Consider the following 25,334-nt stretch of genomic DNA (forward strand, 5'->3'; position numbering starts at 1 on the left):
AACCTTTTCTTTTTAAAAAAGGTTTTTGTACAATTTTACGTATCTCAAATTTATTTTAAAATATTTTTTGAAAAATATGACACGATAATTTGTCATATTTTATTTCAAAGTATATCTGTATGTATGTGAAGTCTCATCACATTATGCAAAAAATAATTAAATATTATCAAATATATACACTTTACTCAGGTTACATTGTGTCAGATAAGCATTTTGGAAACCAATTTAAAAACGTTTCTAAAAACTTTCGGGTGTTAAAGAGTTTTTTTACTCATCGCGGTGTCCGATAAGTATTTTGAAAACCATTTTGAAGAAGCTTCTCAAAGTTTCGAGTGTTAAAGAGTTATTTTTCGTAATTTTTTTTTGTTTTTTTTGCCCAAGTCTTTCTGTTTATTTAGTTGCCCGAATTTGACCTTGTATTGAATTGCCGATCGGTCAATTGCTCGTCAAAGTAAAATAATTAGGGCGGCTACTGCATTATGCTCTAAAATATCCGCAGCCTACTCCCCATCAAAATCATGAATGCTTTGTTTCTGTAGGTATATTTACAATTCAACCCAAGAAAATACAAGGACAGAGTAAAGAACCTTTCTTTCAAATTTCAATCCAACAATTTTTCTGTACATATAAACAAGGGAAGAAGGCGCTATTACAGGCACCAACCGGTCCACAAATACACGTTGAACTCGTGCTTTATACTTGTGTATGGTGTAGTACTGTAGGGTAGCTATCAAAAACCAATAGATAAAATGAATCTGGGATAAATTACCAAAATTTCGCCAACTATTCCAAACTTGAAAATTATAATTTAAATTTTTATCGACTCTCCTGTCATCGAGAATAATGAAGATTAACCTGCACACTGCCAAGACAAGCTTGCGCCTCGTCCTGCCAAAGATTGAAGAGAGCATTTTTGATGAAAACTTGAGCTTTGTTAACATCTTGCAAGAATGCTCGTTATATTACAATGTGCACATACACTGAGCATCCAGTTTTTGCCTGTGGTTTTGCTTGGTCCAGATCTGTGTTTGTCGGACACTTCCCAAAATTAAGCTTCAACATGGATGAAGCTAATATTATGAGGCTTTTGTTGATATGTCTAAATTATTTAGTGGAGATTTTGATTTCATTGGCATGTTACAATCTTCTTCGAGATCACTAAATGACACATCATCATCTGTTCCAAAAAAAATAGTAGGCCCACAGTACCCATCAACTGATTGTTGTTCCAGCCAGTCATCCCCGTCTTCATCGTCATCATATTGCTGAATTGATCCTTTATGTGATGGACCTGCTACAACTTCCTTTTCCGTGGTCCGGGTCACTGGCTCTTCTCGAATAACAGACTTGTCAACTGTCGGACTCTCGGAACTGACAGCAGGATACTTCTCAACCTCAGATTCTGTGGCTGCACAAGTCGGGGACTCAAAAGCAGATGTCAGGCTGTCTGTGAATTTTCGAAAACGAGGCGAATAAGGATCAAAATCTACATCATGCAAACAGGAACTCTCTTTTGCATATAAAGTACTACTTCTGATTTGAAATGATTCTGGCTTTAAACGCTTTTGCAACTCCTGCATCCACAAAGATCTCGCTGCTGCAAGCTGCAAATAGATTGGTAGTTCAAAACAATAAGTGACCTCGGTTGTAGTACAAAGGTTCTATTCCAAATAGATTTGAAGACATACCATTTAACGATAAGGACTAGTAAGTTTTACGAATAACTGCGGCCTTCAAATAAACTCTTATTACATTTACAAACAGTGGCAGAACCAGGAATTCATATGATCCAGAGCTTAACCAGGGCTGAACTTTTACTGAAATTTTAAACGGGTTAAAATAATCCTTTAACTAATTTTTATATTTCTGCACGGGTAAAATTTCACATTGACGGGGCAGGTGGGGGTCAAACTCGGCCTGGTACTTACTTCTAAGGCTGTAGCAAAATAGTAAAGAAAAATGGCTCTCTGACTTTAGGAACAGCATACTATATCAAATAGATTAAGCAATTTTTCATTCAACAGTAAACAATAACTTTAAGCAAAATGTATCATGATATCCAAGAAATCAATCCCACAAGTAGAGTTGAGTTGTAAATATCCACACCAGCATTTAGTTTGCAAATACAACTTTTGAATATAGTCAGTATTCTTCGGGTAAAGTAGATATCGACTACAACTCTACAAGCAAATCACCACATTGCTGGTAATGGCTGAGATTGAAATTTAAGGCATTTTTATTTTCTTATATGGCATCTTAAAAATTTGCACTGCTAAATTAACAAACTTCAGTAGGTCAAAGAAAGATTTACATATAAAACCAACTTCCTTGAAGGGCTAGAACCAAATACGAAAAGTAGCACCGAACGCTATAAAGAAATAGCAAAACCCTTTTTCAATTATGTGGGACTACAATGTTTTAGTCTTGAACAACCCCCCTTCCCCATCACCACAAAATCTTTAATTAAAAGGATCCTAGAAACGAGACTTTCTATTAATTTCATGCAACAGGCTGGAAGAAAATCTGGATAGTAAGGCCGTGACACTGCATATAAGAAACCATCGAGGCATTGACTCATGCCAGGTTAAGGCAGAACAAAATTGTAATTCCATTTAGAAGTTACCCAGCCTCATGCCAGGTTAAGGCAGAACAAAATTGTAATTCCATTTAGAAGTTACCTGCTGGGTAGACAACGTTTCAGCATCATGTCTGTTGAGCCTCGAGTAAAGAAGAACAAAATACACCATCCAAAAATAACCCTTACTCATGTGAGCAGGACAAAGCTCAATTCTGAGAGCAGCTAATCTGGGCACCAGACGCTCTACAGCCTCAGCATGTTTGCATTGTGCATCAGACATATCAAAATCTGAGACAAAAAAAAACAAGGTGTATAAGTTAAGGAACAAGATATATTAAGTGAAGTACAGTAAAGAATAACATGAAGAACTGATTTTTTTTTACATATTTCTTTTGCTGGTTTGATTACTTGTTAAAGTATAAGGGGGGAGGGAGGATTCGAAACTTTGGACAGTAGGCTATGCATGAATCCTGAAATATTTACTATTTCATTGAACGCACTTACATATGATAAATGCCTATAAATAAAAAGTACAGACACTGAATGGATATATTTATAATAGGGTGAAAGGATATAAAAACAAAAACCTGAGACACAGACCAACATACAGAATGATATAGAAGCTTGCAAGGTCTAGGACAAGCTAAAAAAATTACTTATAATGACTATTTTTTAGCTGGAATAGTTAATTAAATCAACAAAAGAATTCCATCTCATTTCACCCAAGTTCGTTCAAATATATTTCTGCTTCACTTTATCCTCTGAAATTGTAATCTTCTCTTCTACAGAGATGTCTTTATGATTTTACATCGTAAATCCAAATTAATAATACCATCTCAACTTCTGCGTCTATATCTCTTCAATACTCTCGTTTTTTTAATTCTATACCACGTTGAAACATGTACCTAAATTTTCCATAACAGACCTGTTCGCAACCATATGTGCCGCTTCTTTTCACTTGTCCAGATCTATATCCATATATTTCCTTGATAAAAAAATATGCATCTCAGAAAATTTGAGAATAACATATTTGATACAAATATTTAGTCAAATTATTATGTAACTAAAACTCCCAAAATTTCCTACCACGTATACGTATCTAATAAGAAATAATGCGGGAAGCTTTGTCTTGTTAAGGTTTGATTAGCCAATGAATACAAGTCTTGATATGTGTCGTTTGTATCAAGGCAACAGGAGAAGCATTAAAGAAGGAAACTATCTAAATCTCAACGACCAATATTTTTTAAAACCAGAAAGACATCCAAGCCTAAAACTCTTTACCCTTGTCCTACATCACCTTATAAGTTCCGCAACACTCATACATTCAAGTAGATTACCAGCAGGTTTTAGCCTAAGAAGAGTAGGACAAGTATGCATAAACCCTAAGAGTCCAAGATACATATAACCTAGTTAAGGAAAATTAAAATCCCTTACACAACATTAAAGTTTAAACACTCATAAAATCAAATTTTCCCTTTGCTTTGAACATCTGATGAACCTACTAAACAATTACAATTTACAACACACCAAAACCCCCACCTAACAACTCTCTTTAGGGCTTGAGTATCACACAATATTCGAGGTAACACCATTCATTCCTAGTAAGTTGGTAATAATTCTTATCAAGTAGGGGGAAACTGAAATTTCATTGATTATTCAGCTATAATTTCATTGGTTAATCATCAAATATTCAGCTATTACATATACTTTCTTAGTTACACACATTTGCGAGTCAAAGAACGAACAGCTCGTATAAACATCTGATCCACCTAAACTATGTACCGAATCATGGTCATATTTATACACAATACATAACAAAACTTAGCAAACGAAGCTCAAATTCAAAGTAGCTAGCTAGATTCAATACTACATGAATGACAAAACAATACACCCATTTCTTATCCCGCATAAAACAACACAGTGATCAAACATTTTCCATTTAATCCAAACAACCTACTCTTACCACAATAATCAATGCAACAATTCATATCACATTCTACATTTCTCACAGCAAACGTAGAATTCACAACAGTTTAACCAAAAACCTGCACTTTCAAAACAATTTTTAATACAAAACACAGCCAAAACTCGATAATTTTCAATCAAGCGCATAAACAACACATTAAACTTATAACACAATTAGTTATATAAAAGTATTCGCAATTTATGTGCAAATACGCATAAATTACCATCAATATCATCCTCTTCGGATAACGGAAAATCGAGCCAAGTCTCGGGATGATGAGCAATATTACTAGCAAAAGCCAACGATTCTTCAGTAATACCAACCGCACCTCCAATTTGATCCTCCAATCTAAACGGCAACATCTGCGCCAAATCTCTATACCCTCCACTCATACATTTCCCCGAATCGACCTCAATTTCCTCATCGGACGCCTCCAAACTCCGATCGCCGGCATAAAGATCGGATCTTTGACGGAGACTCGGCAGCGGCGGAGGCGGAGGCGGCGGCGGAGCTAGAAACGAAGCGACGCCCCAAATTTGACGAGTTAGGGTTTGCTTTAACTCGGAAAAGTCCTCTTTCATTCCTCCTCCACGCTGCTCGTCATCGTCGTAGTCGGTTTGATCGGAATCGGTTTCGCCGGCGGCGACAAAATCGCCGGAGATTTGGTTTTGATCGTCGTTCTCGTCGAGACGGAGAGAGGTGGCGATGGAACGAGCCAGCCATGACATGGCGGTGGAGGAGAGAGAAAGAATTGAATTTGGAATTTAATTTTTGAACTTTCGGTAGTGTTTAAATGATGGCTGGATCAGGTAAAAACAAAATTTTTGTATGGGTTTTTTTTTTTAGAAATTTGTTTTTAATTGTTGTACAGTAACTTGATTATTTTATTTAAAATGTAGGATATTAGATTAATGAATTTATTTATTGATACAATATATGGCATATGAAAGCTTATTCTGAAAAATATCATTTATTACAGAAGAAAGACACCGTGATTTTAATGAGAATAATTTAGCTTAGTGATGTAAACATTTGATATCATAATAATTTAGGGATAATTTAGAATATAAAATGTTAGAATATTATATAGAGCTTTTTTAAAAATAGGTTTTTCTGATTTTTTTTAAAAACGACAGTTTTTATAAAAATACGATTTTGCAACTAGTGTAATTAGATGCAATCTCAAATGCAATCGGATACAAATTTAATTAAAAAAATCAGTCAAAAAAGTTGTATATGTGTTTTTTGATTACAGACCGTATTTTTGCAATTATTTGGACAAAAGGAAGAATTAATATAATCGTGAGAAAGTCTTTGCATTAATATTTGTAATGATGGTAAGGTGGGGCTCACTGAATAAATTAATGAGGTAGAGACAAAATGACGGACAATGGGCCAGGAAATCAATAAAAGTTGGGCCTTTGAGTTGTAGAAACTAGCACCGTTTTACTTTGTTCAAAAAGAAAGTTAAAAAGAAGCAGCCTTCCCAATTTATCTCAGCGAGACTTATCAGCCCAAAACAAATGTTTCTAAATCCACTTCAACTCTTCAAGCATAAAACAGATAAAATGACAAAAATAACCAAGTTTTGAAAAAAATTAACAAAAATAGTCATTCTGAAAAAAGTGGCCAATTTTAGCCGATTGAATACTCCGCTGTCAGTTGGGTATCTCAATTTGTATAAGATACTCCACTGGTAGTTGGTTATTTCATATAAGGGATACTCTATTGCCAGTTGGGTATCTCGTATAAAGTAAATACTCCACTGACAGTTGGATATCCAATCGGTTAAAGTTGGCCAATTTTTCAGAAATTGGTCATTTTATTAATTCTGTATAAAAATAGGCTAAATTTGTCTTTAACCCCATAAAATAATGGTTCTGCAATTTTTAGTTTTTACTCCGCTCGGGAAAATACACTGAACATTAACATTAGATTCGACTTTACAAGGAACAATGTCATTATTCTTTTCTTTTTTTAATTCTGACATTTTTTTTATCATAACTCTCATTTCATCCTTATTTATGTTGACGGAGGAATCTGGTAACAACAAAGATTGAGGTTTCTCGCCGGAACTAAGATCTGTGATGGTGGTTCTTTACCGAAAACTTAGGCGGTGTATGGTTGATTGTGGTTGTTTTAGGCTGAGATTGATCAGAGTAAGTGGTGGCTCTCTTATCAGCTCTCAACTTCTTACCCTCTCAATGTGCCTACGTACCCTTTATATAGGGATCAAGCCTGACGTAGTTCTCGTAGAACAAGAAGTCTAATGCGTTGAGACTTCTTACTCCTAAGCCCAGTAGAAGCCCATCCGATGTCCATCTTCCGCTAGCTTTAGGAATGTCTAACTATGAGGCCCAACCGCAAAGGCCCAAGGCTCGTCCGTAATCGTAGGACTTCACGGATAATGCATCTCCCTGCGCAAGGATAACACTCCGCTACAGCTATCTCCCTTGATTTACGAACACAGGTATAGCCACGGTTCACCCCAAGTGCCAGACGCGTCCCTGTCCCCCGAATGAGGATAACCCACCAGATAGCAGGACAGGTGATCCCAAGCTCTTGGGTGCAAAGTGCAGGATGACTCCAAATTTCTCCAACGAGGACACCCGTTGAATACAAGAACAGAGCTCCCAAAGCACACACCAAAGTTAACCCCGCATCCCCAACGAGGACACCCGTTGAATACAGGAGGAGGCCTTCAATCATCAGGCATACCCCTGGAGGCCTTCAAGCTTTTCACGGACATCCCCCTCCTTGACCGTCTCAAGGAGGGAATTCTTCAAAGAGTACCTGCAACAAATACGTTAGTAAAAATACCTCTCCATTGCTCCTTTCCATGCGTGCTTTGTCCTGAGCTCATCCTCGAGAATACATTTACCACACAGAGGACGCGTCTTGAGACATCGGACGCGTCCTGACCCTCATAAAACCTGCATTATTTTTTCCAACAACTACTCCTCACAACATTCCATAGAGACAGGACGCGTCCTAAACCTCTGGACGCGTACCCCAACCTTCACTGCTAAAAAACCGCAGTTTCTAGATACCTCCATCATGGTGGACGCGTCCTACACCTGATTGGCGCGTCCTATAGGCTTGGGCGCGTCCTTCCTTTTGCAGCGCCGAGTTTGACTCTAACTAGCCCGCGCTTGACCCGAGTCAATCCAATGCCAAATTTCGGGTATAACAACTACCCCCCAAATTCCATTTGCAGTTAAAAACAAAATTGGAATTTTTTTTCCAAGCGAAATTTGGCTCAAAATATGTGGACGCGTCATGACGGGAAGACGCGGCTTACCTTCACCTTCTGCATGTGGTGTACAGCTGTCATCCTTAGGGTCATCCTTCTTCTATAAATACCCTAGTTGCATCATACCACCATCACCATCCCTGTTTCTCTCTCACACAACCGCCATTGCCGCCTTTTCAAGAAGGAATTTCGAGGTCCAAATTCCGGTGATCTATCCAGCCATTTCCCTATTTCTTTAGCTCAATCCAACCGCCAACTCACAAGGTACACAAATTTTCCTTCACTTTCCTATTTAATTAAGTAAATTGAGATTAATAAGCAAAAACCCGTTCATATGCTTCGAGTTTCCATGCACTGTTCTTAATTCTCCTTGTATGTATATGTGTGTATATATGTAATTGTCTCATACTTTGCTTCTTCAATCTTGTAGTCGCATGTTTCTAGTTTATTATAGAATTCTCCCAAAATCGACTATAATCGATTAAGATTCTAATGCATTGTAATCATAACAGACGCGTCCTCCCGTCAGGACGCGTCTTATATCCTTTTAAGACACGTTTAAGCTGTTCCAAGCAAATATAACATAGGGTCAGAGGCATTTTAGGACGCGTCATTACAACACCCCCCTGCGGTAGATATTTAGGTCGCGCCTTCACAGTATTCCCTTTTTTTTATATATATGGACGCGTCCTCAGATGTTTATTCCTTATTTTGCAGCTGGAGGACGCGTCTTCTTCTTCACCATTTCACCCGTTTAAAGCACTCAACAAACGAATTGGAATCTATTCCCCACACCTGATCTCTTTTAAACCCGACTTTCCCAACATCCACAGGACGAATTCCTTCCTTAGAGCAGAAAGACGCGTCTTCCGTTCCCTTAAATCAAAAAACTGAATAATGTCTGATTCCAGCTCTGACTCCATGGACCATGTTCCCATAATTTCAAGAATGGAAGAGAAGGGAGTCAAAAGGCAAAGAACTCCAATTCTCCATACAAGGGCCGCCATTGAAGATTGGACGGACGACGAAATTATCCCTTCCACAAGCCAAAAACCTCAAGGAATGGCTATTTCCGATATGGACGCGTCAAACACACAGGGCGCGTCGTCTTCTCAGGGCGCATCTCCTTCTGTGGACGCGTCACCACACAGTGTAAGTGAATTCGAAAGAAGGATTCCTGACCCTGAGACGTATCCCGTATCTCCTCAAAAATCTGATCCTCCCCTAGAGCATTGGGAACCTTCAGATGTAGAAATAGATTGTGACTGGGCGAGGCTCGGTACCCTTACCGAAGCAGAGAAGAATGCCAGAAGGAAAAGAGAGGGTAAGCTGGCATGCGTAGCTCTTGACTCAACTGCAACCGACTGGGAAATTCAATGGCACATGAAGTACTATGACATGGAGGGCATCTGGGCGCGCCCTCTTCGAACCATGAGGCCACATATTTTTAACGTTGGGAATCAAAGGATCCCCCGAATGGTGCTTACTCCAAAGCTGATTTCCCTAGGCGTGGGCGCGCCCTTACATCCATACATTAAGAGAATTCTGAAATGGTACGACGTGGCTCCAGTCCAACTATCACCAAATTCATACAAACTAGCCTGGGCTCTGTACATTATGTACCATAACTTGAGGTTGGGCGCGCCCTCAATGAAAGAGTTCAGCTTCTTTTACAGCATCAGGAAATCAATTCCCGGGTACCATTTTCTGGTAGTCAACAAATGGTTGAACAACAAAGGATTTAATGAAGGTAAAATTAGCCACGAGAGAGACTGGAAGGAACCATTTTTCTACATTTATGACGTCAAAAGGACGCGCGTTCGCTTCAATTTGGAACCAAGTGAGTTCAATGCTCTGGACGCGTCCTCACATTCAGGACGCGCCTTCCCTTTCATAATCCTTTTCTTTATTTTCCATGTTGTAACCTATCATTCCTTCTTTTAGACAAAAGGACCCAGAAAGAGCTTACGGAAAAGAAGAAGAAGAGAGCAGAGAAGGTTTTGCAGTATGCTGAAAAACATTTCAACCTCAGAGACATGATTACCGAGGAGAATTTGAAGAAAATAGGAGCTTTGTCCCCACGAGTGGGTTCTCTCTGCAAATTTCGAGATTTCCACAATGGGAAACCCATCCTCACCGCTTCTGAAAAATCCAAAGAGCTCCAAGCCACAGAAATTATTCAGCCAGACGTCAACAAGAAAGTGGATTTAGAGCAAGGTAAGAAATCATTATATATTAGACGCGTCACGACTTTAGGACGCGTCATATTTAGACTGACCTATAAGCGTTACTTTATATATGCATTATCACCTTGGACGCGCCCTACCCCCCGGGCGTGTCTCATTATCACAGAAAACGTCTTAGGCAAGACGCGTCATTCTCACACCCATTTATACATCTTTGCATTCATCCATATCTGTCCTGCATGTAGATTTTATATCACGTTATGGGCGCGTCCTACTTTCAGGACGCGTCTTTTTGTACATAACTAATTCCTTTTTATGTTTATACCGCAGATATGGCTTCACTCCCCATAGGATTCGCAATTGGGGCTTCCAAAAAACTAAGGGCAAGGAAACAAGCTCCTACAAAAGTTGATCCAAAGGCAAAAACCCCACCTCCTGTTGCAACTCCTTCTCCTCCACCCAAGATAATAGACACTACCATGTCTTACATTCCTGAGAAGGTAGAGGACGCGCCCTCAAAGCGTCAAAAAACTGTTCCTGATGATCAGTCCTTTGTCCTCAGATATCTGGGCGCGTCCTCAGTGGGTGACTTTTCTGAGGACGAAGTGAGAGGTTGGACCTTCAGGACTGAGCAACAAACAGAGGAGGCCATGGTCAAAGCTGCAGCCGAGCTTCACCTGCATGCCAGGCAGAGCGCTAACATGGCTGCCAGGCTTAGGGCGCGTCTTGCTGTTACAGACACCGCAAAGAGCCAGGCCGAAGACAAGGTCAAATCCCTGGAAAAACACATTGCCCTACTCACCAAAGAAAAAGATGCTGAAATCAGACGCCTGGAGGGCGAGAGGACGCGTCTAGAAACAGAAAAAGCTGTTTTGGAAGGCAATGTCTCTGCAATGGAAAAGCAAATGGACATCGTCATCGCCCTGAACTCCACCATGCAGCTGGAGCTTGACATCCTGAATGATGATAGGCTGCATGGATGGACAGAGGAGAAAAAACTGGTTTATCAGCACGGCTTCCAAGCTGGATTTGAAGAATGGTGCTCTGGGTTTATTGCCAACGACCCAGAGTATACATTCTCAAAGTTTGATGCAGATACCCAGATATGGGTAAACGATTTCAGGGTCAGGGCTGCAGAATCCATCAAGAACAAAAGGATTTTCCTAGGCTTAGAGGAAGAGGACGCGTCCCCTGAACCTGCTCCACTCCAAACTCAGCCTTCCCCTGCAAATGACCAAGACAAGCCACAGGACGCGCCTCCTACTTAGGACGCGTCCTTTATGTACTTGAAATATTTAAGGGTGCGGGCCCCTTGAAGCCTTGCAAGTTGTAAAGACTATTTTTTGAACATTCACTTGCGCTCTTTTTTTTTTACTCAATCATTTACATGGGCGCGCCTTGCGTTTAGGGTGCGTCGCCTTTGACTCATTTGTTATTATTTTTACTCCCGTTAAGCAAATATCCATTGTGGGCGCGTCCTCTCTAGTTGGACGCGTCTTTGTTTGTTTTGGAAAGTGCATGAGCACGGCACTACACTGTACTTGTGTGTTTAACCAATGCACAAGGCACGATGGGGCGCGTCCTAACTGTTTGACATGCCTTAATGTTCTCTTAGAAATATTTCCTCTCAGGGAGGACGCGTCCTTGGTAAGGACTTGCTTTTGCTTTTAAATTAAGAGCATCAACCAATATTACTTGGGCGCGTCCTTGGAAATAGTACACTACCTAGTTACATTTTTACTCAAGTTCTATTGTTCCTTTTAGCAGCCACTACTTCAGTTAACATCCACATAGAACTATCACTCAAGACGCGCCTCACCTTTGATCCAAAATACATCATCCTTCCCGCAGGACGCGTCTTTAACAAGCACTTTTTCTTTTTTTACTTATGTTGTCAATATCATAGTAACATTCAGTCCAAAGGAGCATCAACCAAGATAACTTGGGCGCGTCCTTGAAAATAGTACATTTTTCTTGAGTTTCATTCATATAAAACCCTAGCTTAGGGCGCGCCCTACATTTAGGACGCGTCATGAGACCAAGCAAACTGAGCAAATATCCTTTTGGAAAGTTTCAAAATTTTATTTATAATGCGCTCTGATGTCAAAAGTGCACCAGTCCCACGGCTACTATGCTCTGTGGGGAAATTATTTCTAAAAAATGACCCTTCAACCAGTCCCAAGGTAAGTAGTACATGCACTACCCCCCTAGGCTAGGAGGAATTTATTTAATTCTAGCCTATAAACTGGGTATAAATTAAAATGATAAAAGAAATACGCAAGGGGCCTAAGCCACGCCTCACTGGTAATACTTTCGGAGATGTTCCGCATTCCAAGCTCGCGGAATTAGCTTCCCGTCCATATCTTCAAGGTGATAAGTCCCCTTCCACAGGATAGACTTTATTCTGTACTGTCCTTCCCAATTAGCTCCAAACACTCCATGTTGGGGGTTCATTGTATTGGGCATCACTTTCCTAAGTACCAAATCCCCCACCTTCAGCAACTGTCCTTTTACCTTCTTGTTATAATACCTTGCGGCGCGCTGCTGATATGCTGCTAGCCTTAGCTGAGAATTTTCCCTCGTCTCCTCTAAGAGATCTAAATGAAGCCTTTGATTAACCTCAGCGTCTTCTTTCCCGTAACAGTCTCTGCGAAGTGATCCCGATCCAACTTCCACGGGGACCATAGCTTCGTAACCGTAAGTCAGCATAAACGGCGTTTCTCCCGTAGTAGATCGCGGTATAGTGTTGTATGACCACATCACCTTCGGGAGTTCTTCAGGCCAATTCCCTTTACGTTCCTCCAGCTTGGTTTTGAGGGTATGTTTTATTATTTTGTTAACAGCTTCTGTTTGTCCATTGCTTTGAGGGTGATAGACCGCCGCAAACTCCTTCTTGATTTTCAACTCCTCACATAGCTGTCGCAACTCCTTGCTATCAAACTGTTTTCCATTGTCGGAGACCAGCTTGTAAGGGATTCCAAACCTACATACAATTGAGTTGAAAACAAAATCTCTGATTTTCTTTGCGGTGATAGTAGCCAGTGGCATAGCTTCCGCCCATTTAGTAAAGTAATCGCCCGCAACCACTGCATACTTGACGTCTCCTTTAGCTTTCGGCAATTCTCCGATAAGATCAATTCCCCACATGGCGAACGACCATGGGCTTGCCATAGGCGTCAAGAGTGTAGCCGGCATAGAAGAGTAGTTTGCAAAGCGCTGGCAGCGATCACATGCCTTAACGAAATTTGTAGCATCTTCTCTCATTGTGGGCCAATAATACCCTTGGCGCAACACTTTCATTGCCAACGAGCTACCCCCCGAGTGATTGCCACAGATTCCTTCACGCACCTCTCTTAGGATGTAATTTCCTTCTTCTTCTTCAACACACCTGAGCAGAGGTTGGTTGAACCCTCTCTTGTATAGGACTTCATCGTATATCACATATCTTGCGGCTTGATAACGGAGTCGACGAGCCATAAACTTATCCTCGGGGAGTGTTCCCTTGCGAATGTAAGCTAGAATGGGCGTCATCCATGTTTCCTTGGGAGCTTCATCCACTTGCATAGTTTCTATCTCTGGGATACTAGGAACCTCCTGGATTTCAAGAGGGATGGATCCTAACAATACAGCTTCTTGTTGCGACCCCATTTTTGCCAGAGCATCCGCATTACTGTTTTTCTCCCGCGGAACGAATTCCAATCTAACTTCTTTGAACAAGTGAATCAGGCGCTGTGTACATCTCAAGTATAATTCTGTTCGCGGACCTCGCGCTTGAAATCCCCCGTTTACCTGATTCACTACTAACTCTGAGTCACTTCTCGCAATTAGGTTTCGCACCCCCATTTCCAAAGCAATTTTCAGGCCATTGATCAGCGCCTCATACTCCGCATCATTATTGGTTGCGTAAAACTTGAAATGAATGGCGCTCATTAGATGGTGGCCTTCTGGAGACACAAGTACTATACCCGCACCTGCTCCTCCATTGTTAACCGCCCCATCGACATGCAAGATCCACCAAGGATGTGGATGCTCCTCCAAAGACTCCCCAGCATGAGGTGTATGTAACATTACCAGAGCTTTATCATCGATTTCAGAATCAAATTCCAACAAGAAATCGGCTAAGGCTTGCCCTTTTATCGCTGTTCGAGGTACATATTCCAAATCAAACTGTCCCAACTCCACAGCCCATTTCAGCATTCTGCCTGATGACTCTGGTTTGTGCAGGACCTGTCGCAGCGGGTACGCTGTACGAACTTCAACTCTATGGGCTTGAAAATACGGCCGCAATTTTCTTGACGCAAGAATCAGGGCGTAAACCAGTTTCTCCATATTTGTGTAGCGAGTTTCAGCGTCGTGTAACCGCTTGCTCACGTAGTACACTGGTGATTGCTGCCCATCTTCTTCTCTTACCAGAACCGCACTGATCGAGTATTCAGACACTGCGAGGTACAATATTAGAGATTCCCCATCCAATGGCTTTGACAACATGGGAGGATGTCCCAGTTGCTCCTTGATTCTTTTGAAAGCCTCTTCACATTCTGACGTCCATACAAAGTCTTTCCCAGCTAATTTAATCGCCTTAAAAAACTCCTTGCATCTATCAGACGACTTGGAAACAAATCGATTTAACGCGGCGATTCTCCCAGTCAAACTCTGCACCTGTTTCACATTGGTAGGTGACTTCATATCCAATAATGCCTTGATCTTCGCGGGGTTGGCCTCAATTCCCCTGTGGTTGACAATGAACCCGAGAAACTTTCCCGACTCCACGCCAAACACACATTTTTGCGGATTTAATTTCATACGAAACCTCCTCAAAATATTAAACATCTCCATCAGGTGCTTGATATGGTCAGTTGTCACCTCAGATTTCACCATCATATCGTCCACATACACTTCCATGGTTCTCCCGATTTGATCTTTGAACATCATGTTTACCAACCGCTGGTAGGTCGCGCCAGCATTAATCAAGCCAAACGGCATTCCTATGTAACAGTATAACCCCCTGTCCGTAATAAAGGATGTATGTTCTTGATCGGGGCCATACATCGGAATTTAATTGTACCCGGAGTATGCATCCATAAAACTCAACAACGCATGCCCTGCCGTCGCGTCAACCAACTGATCGATTCTTGGCAGCGGGAAGCTATCCTTTGGACAGGCCTTATTGAGATCCGTGAAATCCACACATGTCCTCCACTTTCCATTCGGTTTCTTCACCAGTACTGGATTTGCAAGCCATTCGGGGTAGAACGATTCTTTGATCAATCCCACCTCCAACAACCGGTCTACTTCTTCTTTTAATGCTATCGCCCTTTCTCCACTTATTGGGCGGCGTTTCTGACGTATGCCCTTGCAATTTGGGAGGATATTCAAACGGTGACACATTACTTCCGGGTCGATCCCTATCATATCTGAATGACTCCATGCGAAAACATCAAGGTTTGCAATTAGAAAGCGGGTAAGACCTCCTCTCATCTCATCATCCAACTGAGATCCCACTTTCAAAACCTTGCTTGGGTCATTTTTATCAACTGGAATAGATATTGTGTCTTCGGCCGGTCCCGTTTTTTCGATTGGCATAGGGATCCTGGGATCCAAATCGAAATCAAAGTCTCGGGGGTCTTCAATCTCCACTTTTTCATCTGAGGGCGCGTCCTCGTTTGGAGGAGCATCAACCTCAACTTCATTCAAGGGCGCATCCTTCTTTTGAGGAGCATCAACCTTGAAGTTATCGCCGAGACCTTGCAAAATTTCACTTCTTCCTTCCAACTTTTCCCCGTTAACCTCTTTCTGTGTGATTCCCCCTGTATGACTCACCACCACTTCTTCTACACTACGAATTTTCGAAACACGTCCCTGCGTCACAAAAGAGTTCCCAGAGGCAGTGGTTTCTTCCTTCCCGGGGTTTTCAACAAAATAGTGGGCATGGACCTCTCCACTTGGTTTTGTATGAATATCTTCTATATCTTCGAATGGGAGACCTTTCCCTTCATACCTCCTTCTGTGAAATTCCTTGACAGCCTTGTGATAGCAGTCGCGTGACTCATACTGTGACCCTCTCAGACTGCCGACTCCGTTTGGCGTTGGGAACTTTATCATCAAGTGGTGTATCGAGGTTATCACCCTGAACGCACGCAACCAAGGTCTGCCGACCAGTACGTTGTGCGCGGAATCCTGATCCAGCACCTTAAAATCTATCATTTGAGTAACCGACAAAGCCCCTTCCCCAAGCGTGACGGGAAGCCTGACCGAGCCCATAACTCTCACTGCTTCCCCAGTAAAGCCTTAGACATGCGCATCTTCGAAATACATGTCGCTATCTGGGAAACCCAACTTTTTGTAGGTGCTGTAGTACAAGATGTTTGTAGAACTCCCATTATCCAAGAAAACTCGATGTACGTTCATTGCCCCAATAAGCATGGTAATCACCAGCGCATCGTTGTGAGGATGATGCACCCATCTAGATTCTTTTTCCTTGAATGTAATATCAGCGGACTCCCCCCTAAAGACCTTCGGGGGTCTGTCTTCCAAGCTGTGGATGTTGGTGAGCGGCGGATGCCTCGCTTCTCTCGCATTTCTTTCCAGTGCTCGATTACTATCACCAACGAAGGGGTGTCCTTCAAAAATTGCCCTAATACTGCCGGCCCTCTGAAACTTGACCTCTGCTGTTTTCTCAACATCCTCAGCCCGCGGGGGCTGTCTTTCATCTTTACCCTTGTCATCAAGTCCCCTGCGTCGCTTCACCTTGTCAATCCATTCTCCCAGGTGTCCAGCCTTGATCAATTCCTCAATCTCATCCCGCAAGTGACGACACTCGTGGGTGTCATGGCCAGTAGACTCATGGTAGTCACAGTACTTCTTCTTATCTCTGCTTTGCCATGAAGTTAGTCGGTCGGGCTTCTTGAAGATCCCCTTGTCTTTATTTACCTCGAAGATATGATCAATGGACGCCGCCAGCGGTGTATAATTGCTGACTCTTCTCTCGTAGCTCGATGGTGGGCTCCATTCTCTTCGCGAGCTCACAGCATTTACTCTGTTAGGGCTTCTGGCGTTTCGCCGATAATCCGGGCTCACGGATCTGTCCCTTCTCTTGGATCGCCCCTTGGAGTTATAGGCATTATCATTCTTTTTTGTTTCTGCAAGCGACTGCTCGATTGCTTTGAACGATTCCGCCTGCGCGAGCACATCAGCCAATGACACTGGGTCCTTCCCTTGTAGGTGTTTCCAGAAATCCGTCCCCACACGCAACCCAGCTATAAGCAATATTTTCAATGTTTCATCAGTTGCACCCCTTACCAAAGTAGATTCTGCATTAAACCTCTTGAAATATGAAGTCAAACTTTCTCCTTCCTTTTGTTTCACATTAGCCAGCGTGGTAACAGGTGGTGTGTACTTCACCGCGGCTTGGAATTGTGTCAAAAACAAAGTTTTCATCTGTTCCCAGGATGTAATTACACCTGGACCAAGCTTTTGGAACCACTGCTGAGCGCCTTCTCTAAAAGTGGCTGCCAAGAGACGGCATCGAGCCAAATCAGGTACTTGATATACATCCATTTCAATGTTAAAACGCCCCAAGAACTCCACAGGATCAGAGTTCCCGTGGAAACGCAAGTCATTGGTTGTGTTCCGGTACCCCGCGGGCAATTGTGCCTCCCTCACAACAGTAGCAAAAGGAGAAGGAGCTTGCGCAGTCGCCGTTACTCTTCCTCCCTCAAGATGGTTGAGCAACCGCTTGAGGTCGTTCACATTAAACGTCCCTACCCCAGGAATGGTTTGAACATTAGGCTGCTGCGGTTGCTCTGCGACTTGCTGAAATTCCCCTTGATTACCCCCCGGGTGTGGCGGAGGATCTCGTCGCCCCTCGCCTTGAGGCTGCGGCGGCGGCATATTACCATTTTGGTTCTGAATATTCTCCCGTACACGAGGTTCATCCTGACCGTGTCGCGGAATTTCATCATTGTTCTGCATTCTTACTTGAATCCGCCCGCCGTCCCAGTCATGAGGACGCGCCCCAGACCTATTACCAGTAACGCTGTGGGAAGCTACGGGAATAACGACGGGGACTTCTCCAGCGGAGTGTGTTCCACCTCTCCTACCATTGTAAGGGGCTCTTCCGTATTGATATCCCTTTCTTCCCCGTCCATTTCTCTGATATCCCCGGTAGTAATTCCCGGGCCTTCCTCGCGGAGAGGCACGCTCGTGCTCGCGGTGCCGCGCCCCGTCATCCCTTTGGAATGCGGGGGGCACACGCGTTGTGTCACGGGGCCTCGCTTCTCCGGCGTTCCCTTCTCTTTACCATTCTAGCAGCAACATCCTCAAATCGTCATCCTCCAACCTTATGCCAAGCCTCCTTTTCAAGGCTGAAAGATCCCTTCCTTCCTCGTCTTGGTTTTGAGCGTTCTCCGCACGACGACGCTCGTCCATCGTACGCCCAGACCTATGTGGGTGTGGCACTACCTGGTTGCCTAGGCTAGGCATTTCTCTGCCTTCAGTGTCCTCATCCGCAAGCTCCACAATAGGTTCTACATCATCAGAATACTGCAAACGCCGTGGAGTGATTCGCGGGTTATCCCCGCTCCCCTGGGTGTCTCCCTCAACTACAGGGGCTTTCCCCAAGGCATGACCATGACGGGGGAAACGACGACCTCTCCTCGTCTTTCGGCGCTCCACCGTGTTCAGTCTTGAGTTAAAACTGTTAAGAGTATCCCCCATGCGATACAATTGCTCCAATATATCAGCGTTGCTGATGAGAATTGGAGGTGTTCCCCCCACATCCGGAGCCCTCGGTGGATCCGCCATGTTTCTGGGAACGTAAGGTTCGTGACGAGCATAGCGCCCCCCGCCTTCTTCTTCCGACCTGCTGTCACTTCCATCATAAGAACTTCCATCACGATTGTAAGACATCTTTTCCTCCTAAGATTGCGACCTTAATTAGCACCCCTCCTTCTAGCGCCAATTTGTTGACGGAGGAATCTGGTAACAACAAAGATTGAGGTTTCTCGCCGAAACTAAGATCTGTGATGGTGGTTCTTTACCGAAAACTTAGGCAGTGTATGGTTGATTGTGGTTGTTTTAGGCTGAGATTGATCAGAGTAAGTGGTGGCTCTCTTATCAGCTCTCAACTTCTTACCCTCTCAATGTGCCTACGTACCCTTTATATAGGGATCAAGCCTGACGTAGTTCTCGTAGAACAAGAAGTCTAATGCGTTGAGACTTCTTACTCCTAAGCCCAGTAGAAGCCCATCCGATGTCCATCTTCCGCTAGCTTTAGGAATGTCCAACTATGAGGCCCAACCGCAAAGGCCCAAGGCTCGTCCGTAATCGTAGGACTTCACGGATAGTGCATCTCCCAGCGCAAGGATAACACTCCGCTACAGCTATCTCCCTTGATTTATGAACACAGGTATAGCCACGGTTCACCCCAAGTGCCAGACGCGTCCCTGTCCCCCGAATGAGGATAACCCACCAGATAGCAGGACAGGTGATCCCAAGCTCTTGGGTGCAAAGTGCAGGATGACTCCAAAGTTCTCCAACGAGGACACCCGTTGAATACAAGAACAGAGCTCCCAAAGCACACACCAAAGTTAACCCCGCATCCCCAACGAGGACACCCGTTGAATACAGGAGGAGGCCTTCAATCATCAGGCATACCCCTGGAGGCCTTCAAGCTTTTCACGGACATCCCCCTCCTTGACCGTCTCAAGGAGGGAATTCTTCAAAGAGTACCTGCAACAAATACGTTAGTAAAAATACCTCTCCATTGCTCCTTTCCATGCGTGCTTTGTCCTGAGCTCATCCTCGAGAATACATTTACCACACAGAGGACGCGTCTTGAGACATCGGACGCGTCCTGACCCTCATAAAACCTGCATTATTTTTTCCAACAACTACTCCTCACAACATTCCATAGAGACAGGACGCGTCCTAAACCTCTGGACGCGTACCCCAACCTTCACTGCTAAAAAACCGCAGTTGCTAGATACCTCCATCATGGTGGACGCGTCCTACACCTGATTGGCGCGTCCTATAGGCTTGGGCGCGTCCTTCCTTTTGCAGCGCCGAGTTTGACTCTAACTAGCCCGCGCTTGACCCGAGTCAATCCAATGCCAAATTTCGGGTATAACAATTTATATATATATAAATGTTACTTTTAAGAGGGATGTGTCACACACAATAGTTCGATTGAGAAGGTAACCGACGTTAGTCAGATCACTATCTTTTATTTTTTGACTAATATGGTTTATATGTCTTACAATTGAGTATCTATTATAACAAATCTCGGAGGTGAGCGAGAATCGAACCCAGAACCTGGGACGACAAGAAATAAACTCTTAACCACTTGATTAAGTTATTTGATTAAGGAAGTAGCACGGACCATGTTCCCAGAATAATCCTGAAGAAACTAGATAAAAATTTGTTACGAAATTTTTGACCCAAATTATTTTAAAACCTTAACACGCCAGTTTTCGCCAGAAAGTAACCTAAATATGTTGCGAATTGCGATGTCTATGGTTCCAAGTGGCTTTTGTTTATTTGTTGCAGCAATTGCCGGAATCAATCCAGTTTGTTTGTGTTGGATAAATTTTAAATATTTTTTTTTTGCATTTATTTATTATGCTTGATTTGTAACTTATAAAATTTTAATTTTGTAACTCCTATAATAATGATTATTATATGATTTTATTAGATCATTAATTGGAAAGTTACAAAGTTAATTAATTTGTAAGTTACATATTTCCCCCTATAAGAAGAGACTCCTGTCTCATTGTTTGATATACTAAAAATCATACAAAGATCATTTTCTTGGATTCTTCTTACAACACTTGTTTTTTAGATAGAAATGGTTGTTTGATCGGGTCGTAGAAGGCGGGTCTTTTAGTGCTTAAGACTATCTTAGTTCGTTATATTCTGGAATACATAAGTTGCAATATCTTTAAGCACACACGGAATGGGCTTATATGTTTTAAGGATAACTTGGTTTTCACGTGCCTCGAACTATTCATTTTGATATTTTTGTTTTTTGTATTCTTAATTTAATGTAATTTGTATATTATACTCCTTAAGGTTCGTTCTTTAAGGTTCGTTATTTTCTGATCATGGAATACTTTAGGGCTTTTACTGAAATGCTAGTGAATAAAGTTAAAAAAAGGTCCATTATTTTTTCCCCTAGCAGATGACTGTAAATTTCAATATATAATATATTTTTGCAAGGGGCTTCAAATTTCTAGAATATATACTGACATGTAACTTTTGATAATTCTGGCTTGTGATTAGTTTCATTGCATTTCTCCTGACAAAAAATATTAGGACGAGAACCACGGTAATTTTGGAAATTATAAGGTTATAATTCAAATGTTGGTTTAGATATTGGTAATGTAATACTCCCTCCGCCCCCCATTTATATATAAATGATTTGGGAACGGAGGACAAGATACATCATAAAATAATGTTACTTTTGTTAAGATATTGAGACAGAAAAAAAGAAGTGTAATTTAGTGAAAAAAGTATAAAATTGGTTAAAGTGGTGAGACCATTAAATATTTAATGAATAAAGTGAGTGTAGTGGGAAAAAGTAAGAGGTGTAGTTAATTTTTATATTATAAAATTTTTAGTATTTTTGGTAAGTTTGAAATGTATAGAATTGAATATAACATCTAAAAAAGGAAAGTGTATAAAAATAAATGAGAAAGATAGAGTAATTGTATGTATAGAGATTATGATTAAAGACATCTATTTTTTCTCCAAAAATATTATGCATATTAATGAGACCGGACACAGCTGGAACAACTCTAACCGATAATCCTAGTTGAGAAATAAATAAACGAGGTAAATAAACAGCCGATATGTTATCTTGATGGTTAAACTAGACTTATTTAATTTAAACAGCCTATCAACTATCTATTTACTTAAATTATAACAGTTGTTTAGCAAAATTATATGGAGACCGCTATTTTATTGGAGACTTCGGAAACCACCAATGTTATGCAATCAAAATACTATAAAAATATTATTTTATGAAACATGTTCTACGAATATCTCTAATTCATTAAAATTGTTGAAAATCCTTAAAATTTAATAAGTAAAATATGTATGTTCTGCAAACTACACATATTTCGTAAATTAAAATATTTTGTAATATTTTACATATAGTACATAAATGATAATGAAGATTTTAAATAAAATAATGATTTTTGGAGAATATGATTCGTAAAATAATACATTTTACAATATTTTTATGTAAGATTTTACTTGCAGAACATAAGTGGTCTTCAAAGTTTTCACCAAAAACATGGTCTCCGTAAAACTTAACTCACCTTTGTTATATATACTAGCATAAATCCCGTGCGATGCACGGTTTTCATTAATATTTTAGATTTTTATTTATCAATTTATATTATATTTTTAAATATTTATATAAATATATAATGATTATAAATTTAAAATAAAAATAATAAAATAGCATGTGGTCGTAATTTAGTAGAATAAATAGACTATTTCTAGTAGTTTAACAATTTAGTAGTTTAGTAGATATGTAACACTATTATTTATATATTTTAATAATATGATAAGTTGTATTTGTATTTTAGTAGGATAAGTATACTATATTTAGTAGCAGTTTAATAATTTAGTAGTTTATTACATATATAACAATATTTATCTATTATTATAATAATCAAAATTAGGGAATTATCGTTGAACCAAATCGTTGAACCAAATTATATCTATTCCGGCTATTATAATATAGTATAGATTAATTTTTACAATAACAAATAGTAATAATCTTAATCCCATCGCATATTTGAAATGCATGTAAGAATCAAGCGTGAATTCATTTTTATCAACCCTTCTAAATCAGGTTAGGTTCCTATCACCATCCCAAAGGAGACACGATACATAAAGCCGGCTAGAAATTGATATAGACGTTTGTGTTAAGACACAATGTCAATATAATAGCATGTGCAGTTAACGTAAGATATTCAATCAGTACTACTTATAAAATGATCCTATTGAATTTAAACATTAATAATAAGGCAAAGCTGTGTGTTCTTCATGTTTAGCATACAATATCCTAATATTGTTTTACTCCATAAACACGTTATTCATGAGTCCTGCAAATCACTGCTTACAAAAAAAATAAAAAAAATAATACAGTTTCTTTCTTCCTTATAAGCTAAGAAACTAAAATAAACTCATTTCCGATTTGATTCATGCATCACATTTCAGTTGTAAGTTAGTTTTTTCTGCTCTACGAATTTTCTGCGTCCCAGATCATATTTTTTAGCGGGAAGATATTTTGTAACAATAATTGTTACAAAATGAGGTATTATTTATGAGACATAATAAAATAATTTAATATGGGCCAGTATATATGTGGATCCGGTATTTGTTAATATAGTTTATAATCAGTGCTATGTACAAATTTTTCTTAATATTACTTGATTTATAATCTAATTTAAACTAAATTTTAATAGGAATGTCTTTATTATTTAGCATATTTGTTATTTAAAATAAAATGAAATTTAGCTGAAAAAGTTTATCGGTTAGTTATTTGTAATTATAATATTTTATAATGTCTTATTGAATTGAAATATTAAAAAGAATTGCACGTGATATTTTTGAAAAATGAGTCATTTTAGTTAGGAGAAAATAAAAAAGATTTTAGTTAAAAAGAGTAATTATTTTATATACTAACTAATTAGGATTAATATTGATTTATAATAATTAATTTTGAAAAATAATTAAATAAAGATAATTAAATAAATACAATATGTATCAAACAATACGGATAATTATCAAAAAAAAAATCAATTTTTCTTATTTAATATAATAATTAATATAGATTTTTGTCTCGATAACTTTATCTTTTTTCAATCTACAACAAAAAATTTATAACCAGGTTACAGGTAAAAATTAATGATTGAAGTAGACCTAACTTCAAAGATAAAATGAGTAAATAATTAAAAAGTCTAATATGTGGTTGGAGTAAGTTATCAACTTTACACGATGTTCTCTCGTCACATCTGGGTGGTAAAATATTTAAATAGCATAAACAAACACTTCTTTTTAAATAATTTATTCTATTATACTATTATAGATTCTTGCAGTCTTGCAGTATCTGAGTTTGTTCTTTTCCAAAATTTTGGCCTACTTGTGCGTGTCACTCAAAACAGCAGTACTAAAACATGCTCCCTCTTATCTCAATTATCGACATTGAAATTATAAATATAATAATTTTGTTATTTTTTTCTCATTTGGTGAGCTATGGAAAAAAGTCATATACATGCTCCACATCCAATCTCCATCCTTCTAACTCCTATATAACTTCTCGAATTAATTTTTCTCCAATTCGAATTCGATCATTTCTCTGTTTCCTGATAAATTACGTTTTTTCGAATAAATTTTTTCAATCCGAATTCGATCGATTATCTGTTTCTTGTTGAATTAGGTTTTCCAGAATAAATTTTTCCAATTCGAATTCGATCCTTTATGTCCTCGGGGGTTAAATTACACACACAATCCAGCTCGATGAGGACCAAAAGCAACCAAAACAAGTTGATGAAGATCATTACAGTCCCCATTAGGGTTTTAAAGAAAGGCCGAGACATGTACGTCGAAAGCATGATGAATTATGCTCAGAAACCCCGTTACACCACCACTAGCAACAACACCAAGGGGTCAGCTAAAATCGGACAAGCTGGCGTGTCCGGTTTGCCGAAGAGCTTTAGTACAACTGTGACCTCTACTAGATCCTCCCTTTACGACGGTAACGACGATTTGCGCGAACTAATTCGCGCAAACTCGACCACTCATAATAATAAGAACATGAATCTGGACGTGGAGAGTCACGTGAAACAACTTATCGAGGAACAGAAGTTGAGCAGGCAAAAGCTTTACAATGATCATTCCGTGGAGAATAATGGTGTGAATAACTCGAAAATGGCGAAAGGTGTTCCGAGGAGTTACAGTGTTGGATTGGGGAGGATTGATGAAGGCAAGGCTTGTGAGTTTGATGAGGAAGAAGAGGAAGTTGAAGATGGTGTGAAGAAAGTGAATGAAGTGATGTTGAGAAGTAGAAGTCATGCTGTTGGTGTTGGTAATAGAAAGAGCTCTCTTGCATTTTGATTTTGTTGAGAATTTTAATATGGAGTGTTTGATTAATGCATGCTTTTGTTCAGACCTGGCAAGCAGCAAGCTTGGTGTTTAATTACGCTGCGTTTGTTTCGTTAATTTACAATTCTATCGGTGCTTATTGTCGAATACAAATTCGGATTGGGCTCGAGTATGTAAAATTTTAATACAATTTATGAATCGAAAAGTGTATTACTCATGTATACCGGTGCTCCGGAG

General features: G+C 40.2%; 3 protein-coding genes across 3 annotated transcripts; 1 reads left to right on the plus strand and 2 right to left on the minus strand.

Annotated features, from left to right (window-relative positions):
• Window positions 1-566: 566 nt before the first annotated feature.
• Window positions 567-5,332, minus strand: LOC141708434 (uncharacterized). Its single transcript, XM_074512081.1, has 3 exons — window positions 4,768-5,332; window positions 2,679-2,866; window positions 567-1,604 (listed from the first exon to the last, which is right to left on the minus strand). The coding sequence occupies exons 1-3, from the start codon at window positions 5,270-5,272 to the stop codon at window positions 1,077-1,079; spliced, it is 1,221 nt and encodes a 406-aa protein (XP_074368182.1). The 5' UTR covers window positions 5,273-5,332; the 3' UTR covers window positions 567-1,076.
• Window positions 5,333-12,281: 6,949 nt separating this feature from the next.
• Window positions 12,282-12,668, minus strand: LOC141700503 (uncharacterized). The gene has a single exon (XM_074504248.1). The coding sequence runs from the start codon at window positions 12,666-12,668 to the stop codon at window positions 12,282-12,284; it is 387 nt and encodes a 128-aa protein (XP_074360349.1).
• Window positions 12,669-24,303: 11,635 nt separating this feature from the next.
• LOC141708435 (uncharacterized) lies at window positions 24,304-25,314 on the plus strand. Its single transcript, XM_074512082.1, has one exon. The coding sequence runs from the start codon at window positions 24,474-24,476 to the stop codon at window positions 25,107-25,109; it is 636 nt and encodes a 211-aa protein (XP_074368183.1). The 5' UTR covers window positions 24,304-24,473; the 3' UTR covers window positions 25,110-25,314.
• The last annotated feature ends 20 nt before the right edge of the window (window positions 25,315-25,334 follow it).

This window comes from Apium graveolens, chromosome 2 (genome assembly GCF_009905375.1).
Source record: "Apium graveolens cultivar Ventura chromosome 2, ASM990537v1, whole genome shotgun sequence".
Taxonomy (NCBI): domain Eukaryota; kingdom Viridiplantae; phylum Streptophyta; class Magnoliopsida; order Apiales; family Apiaceae; genus Apium; species Apium graveolens.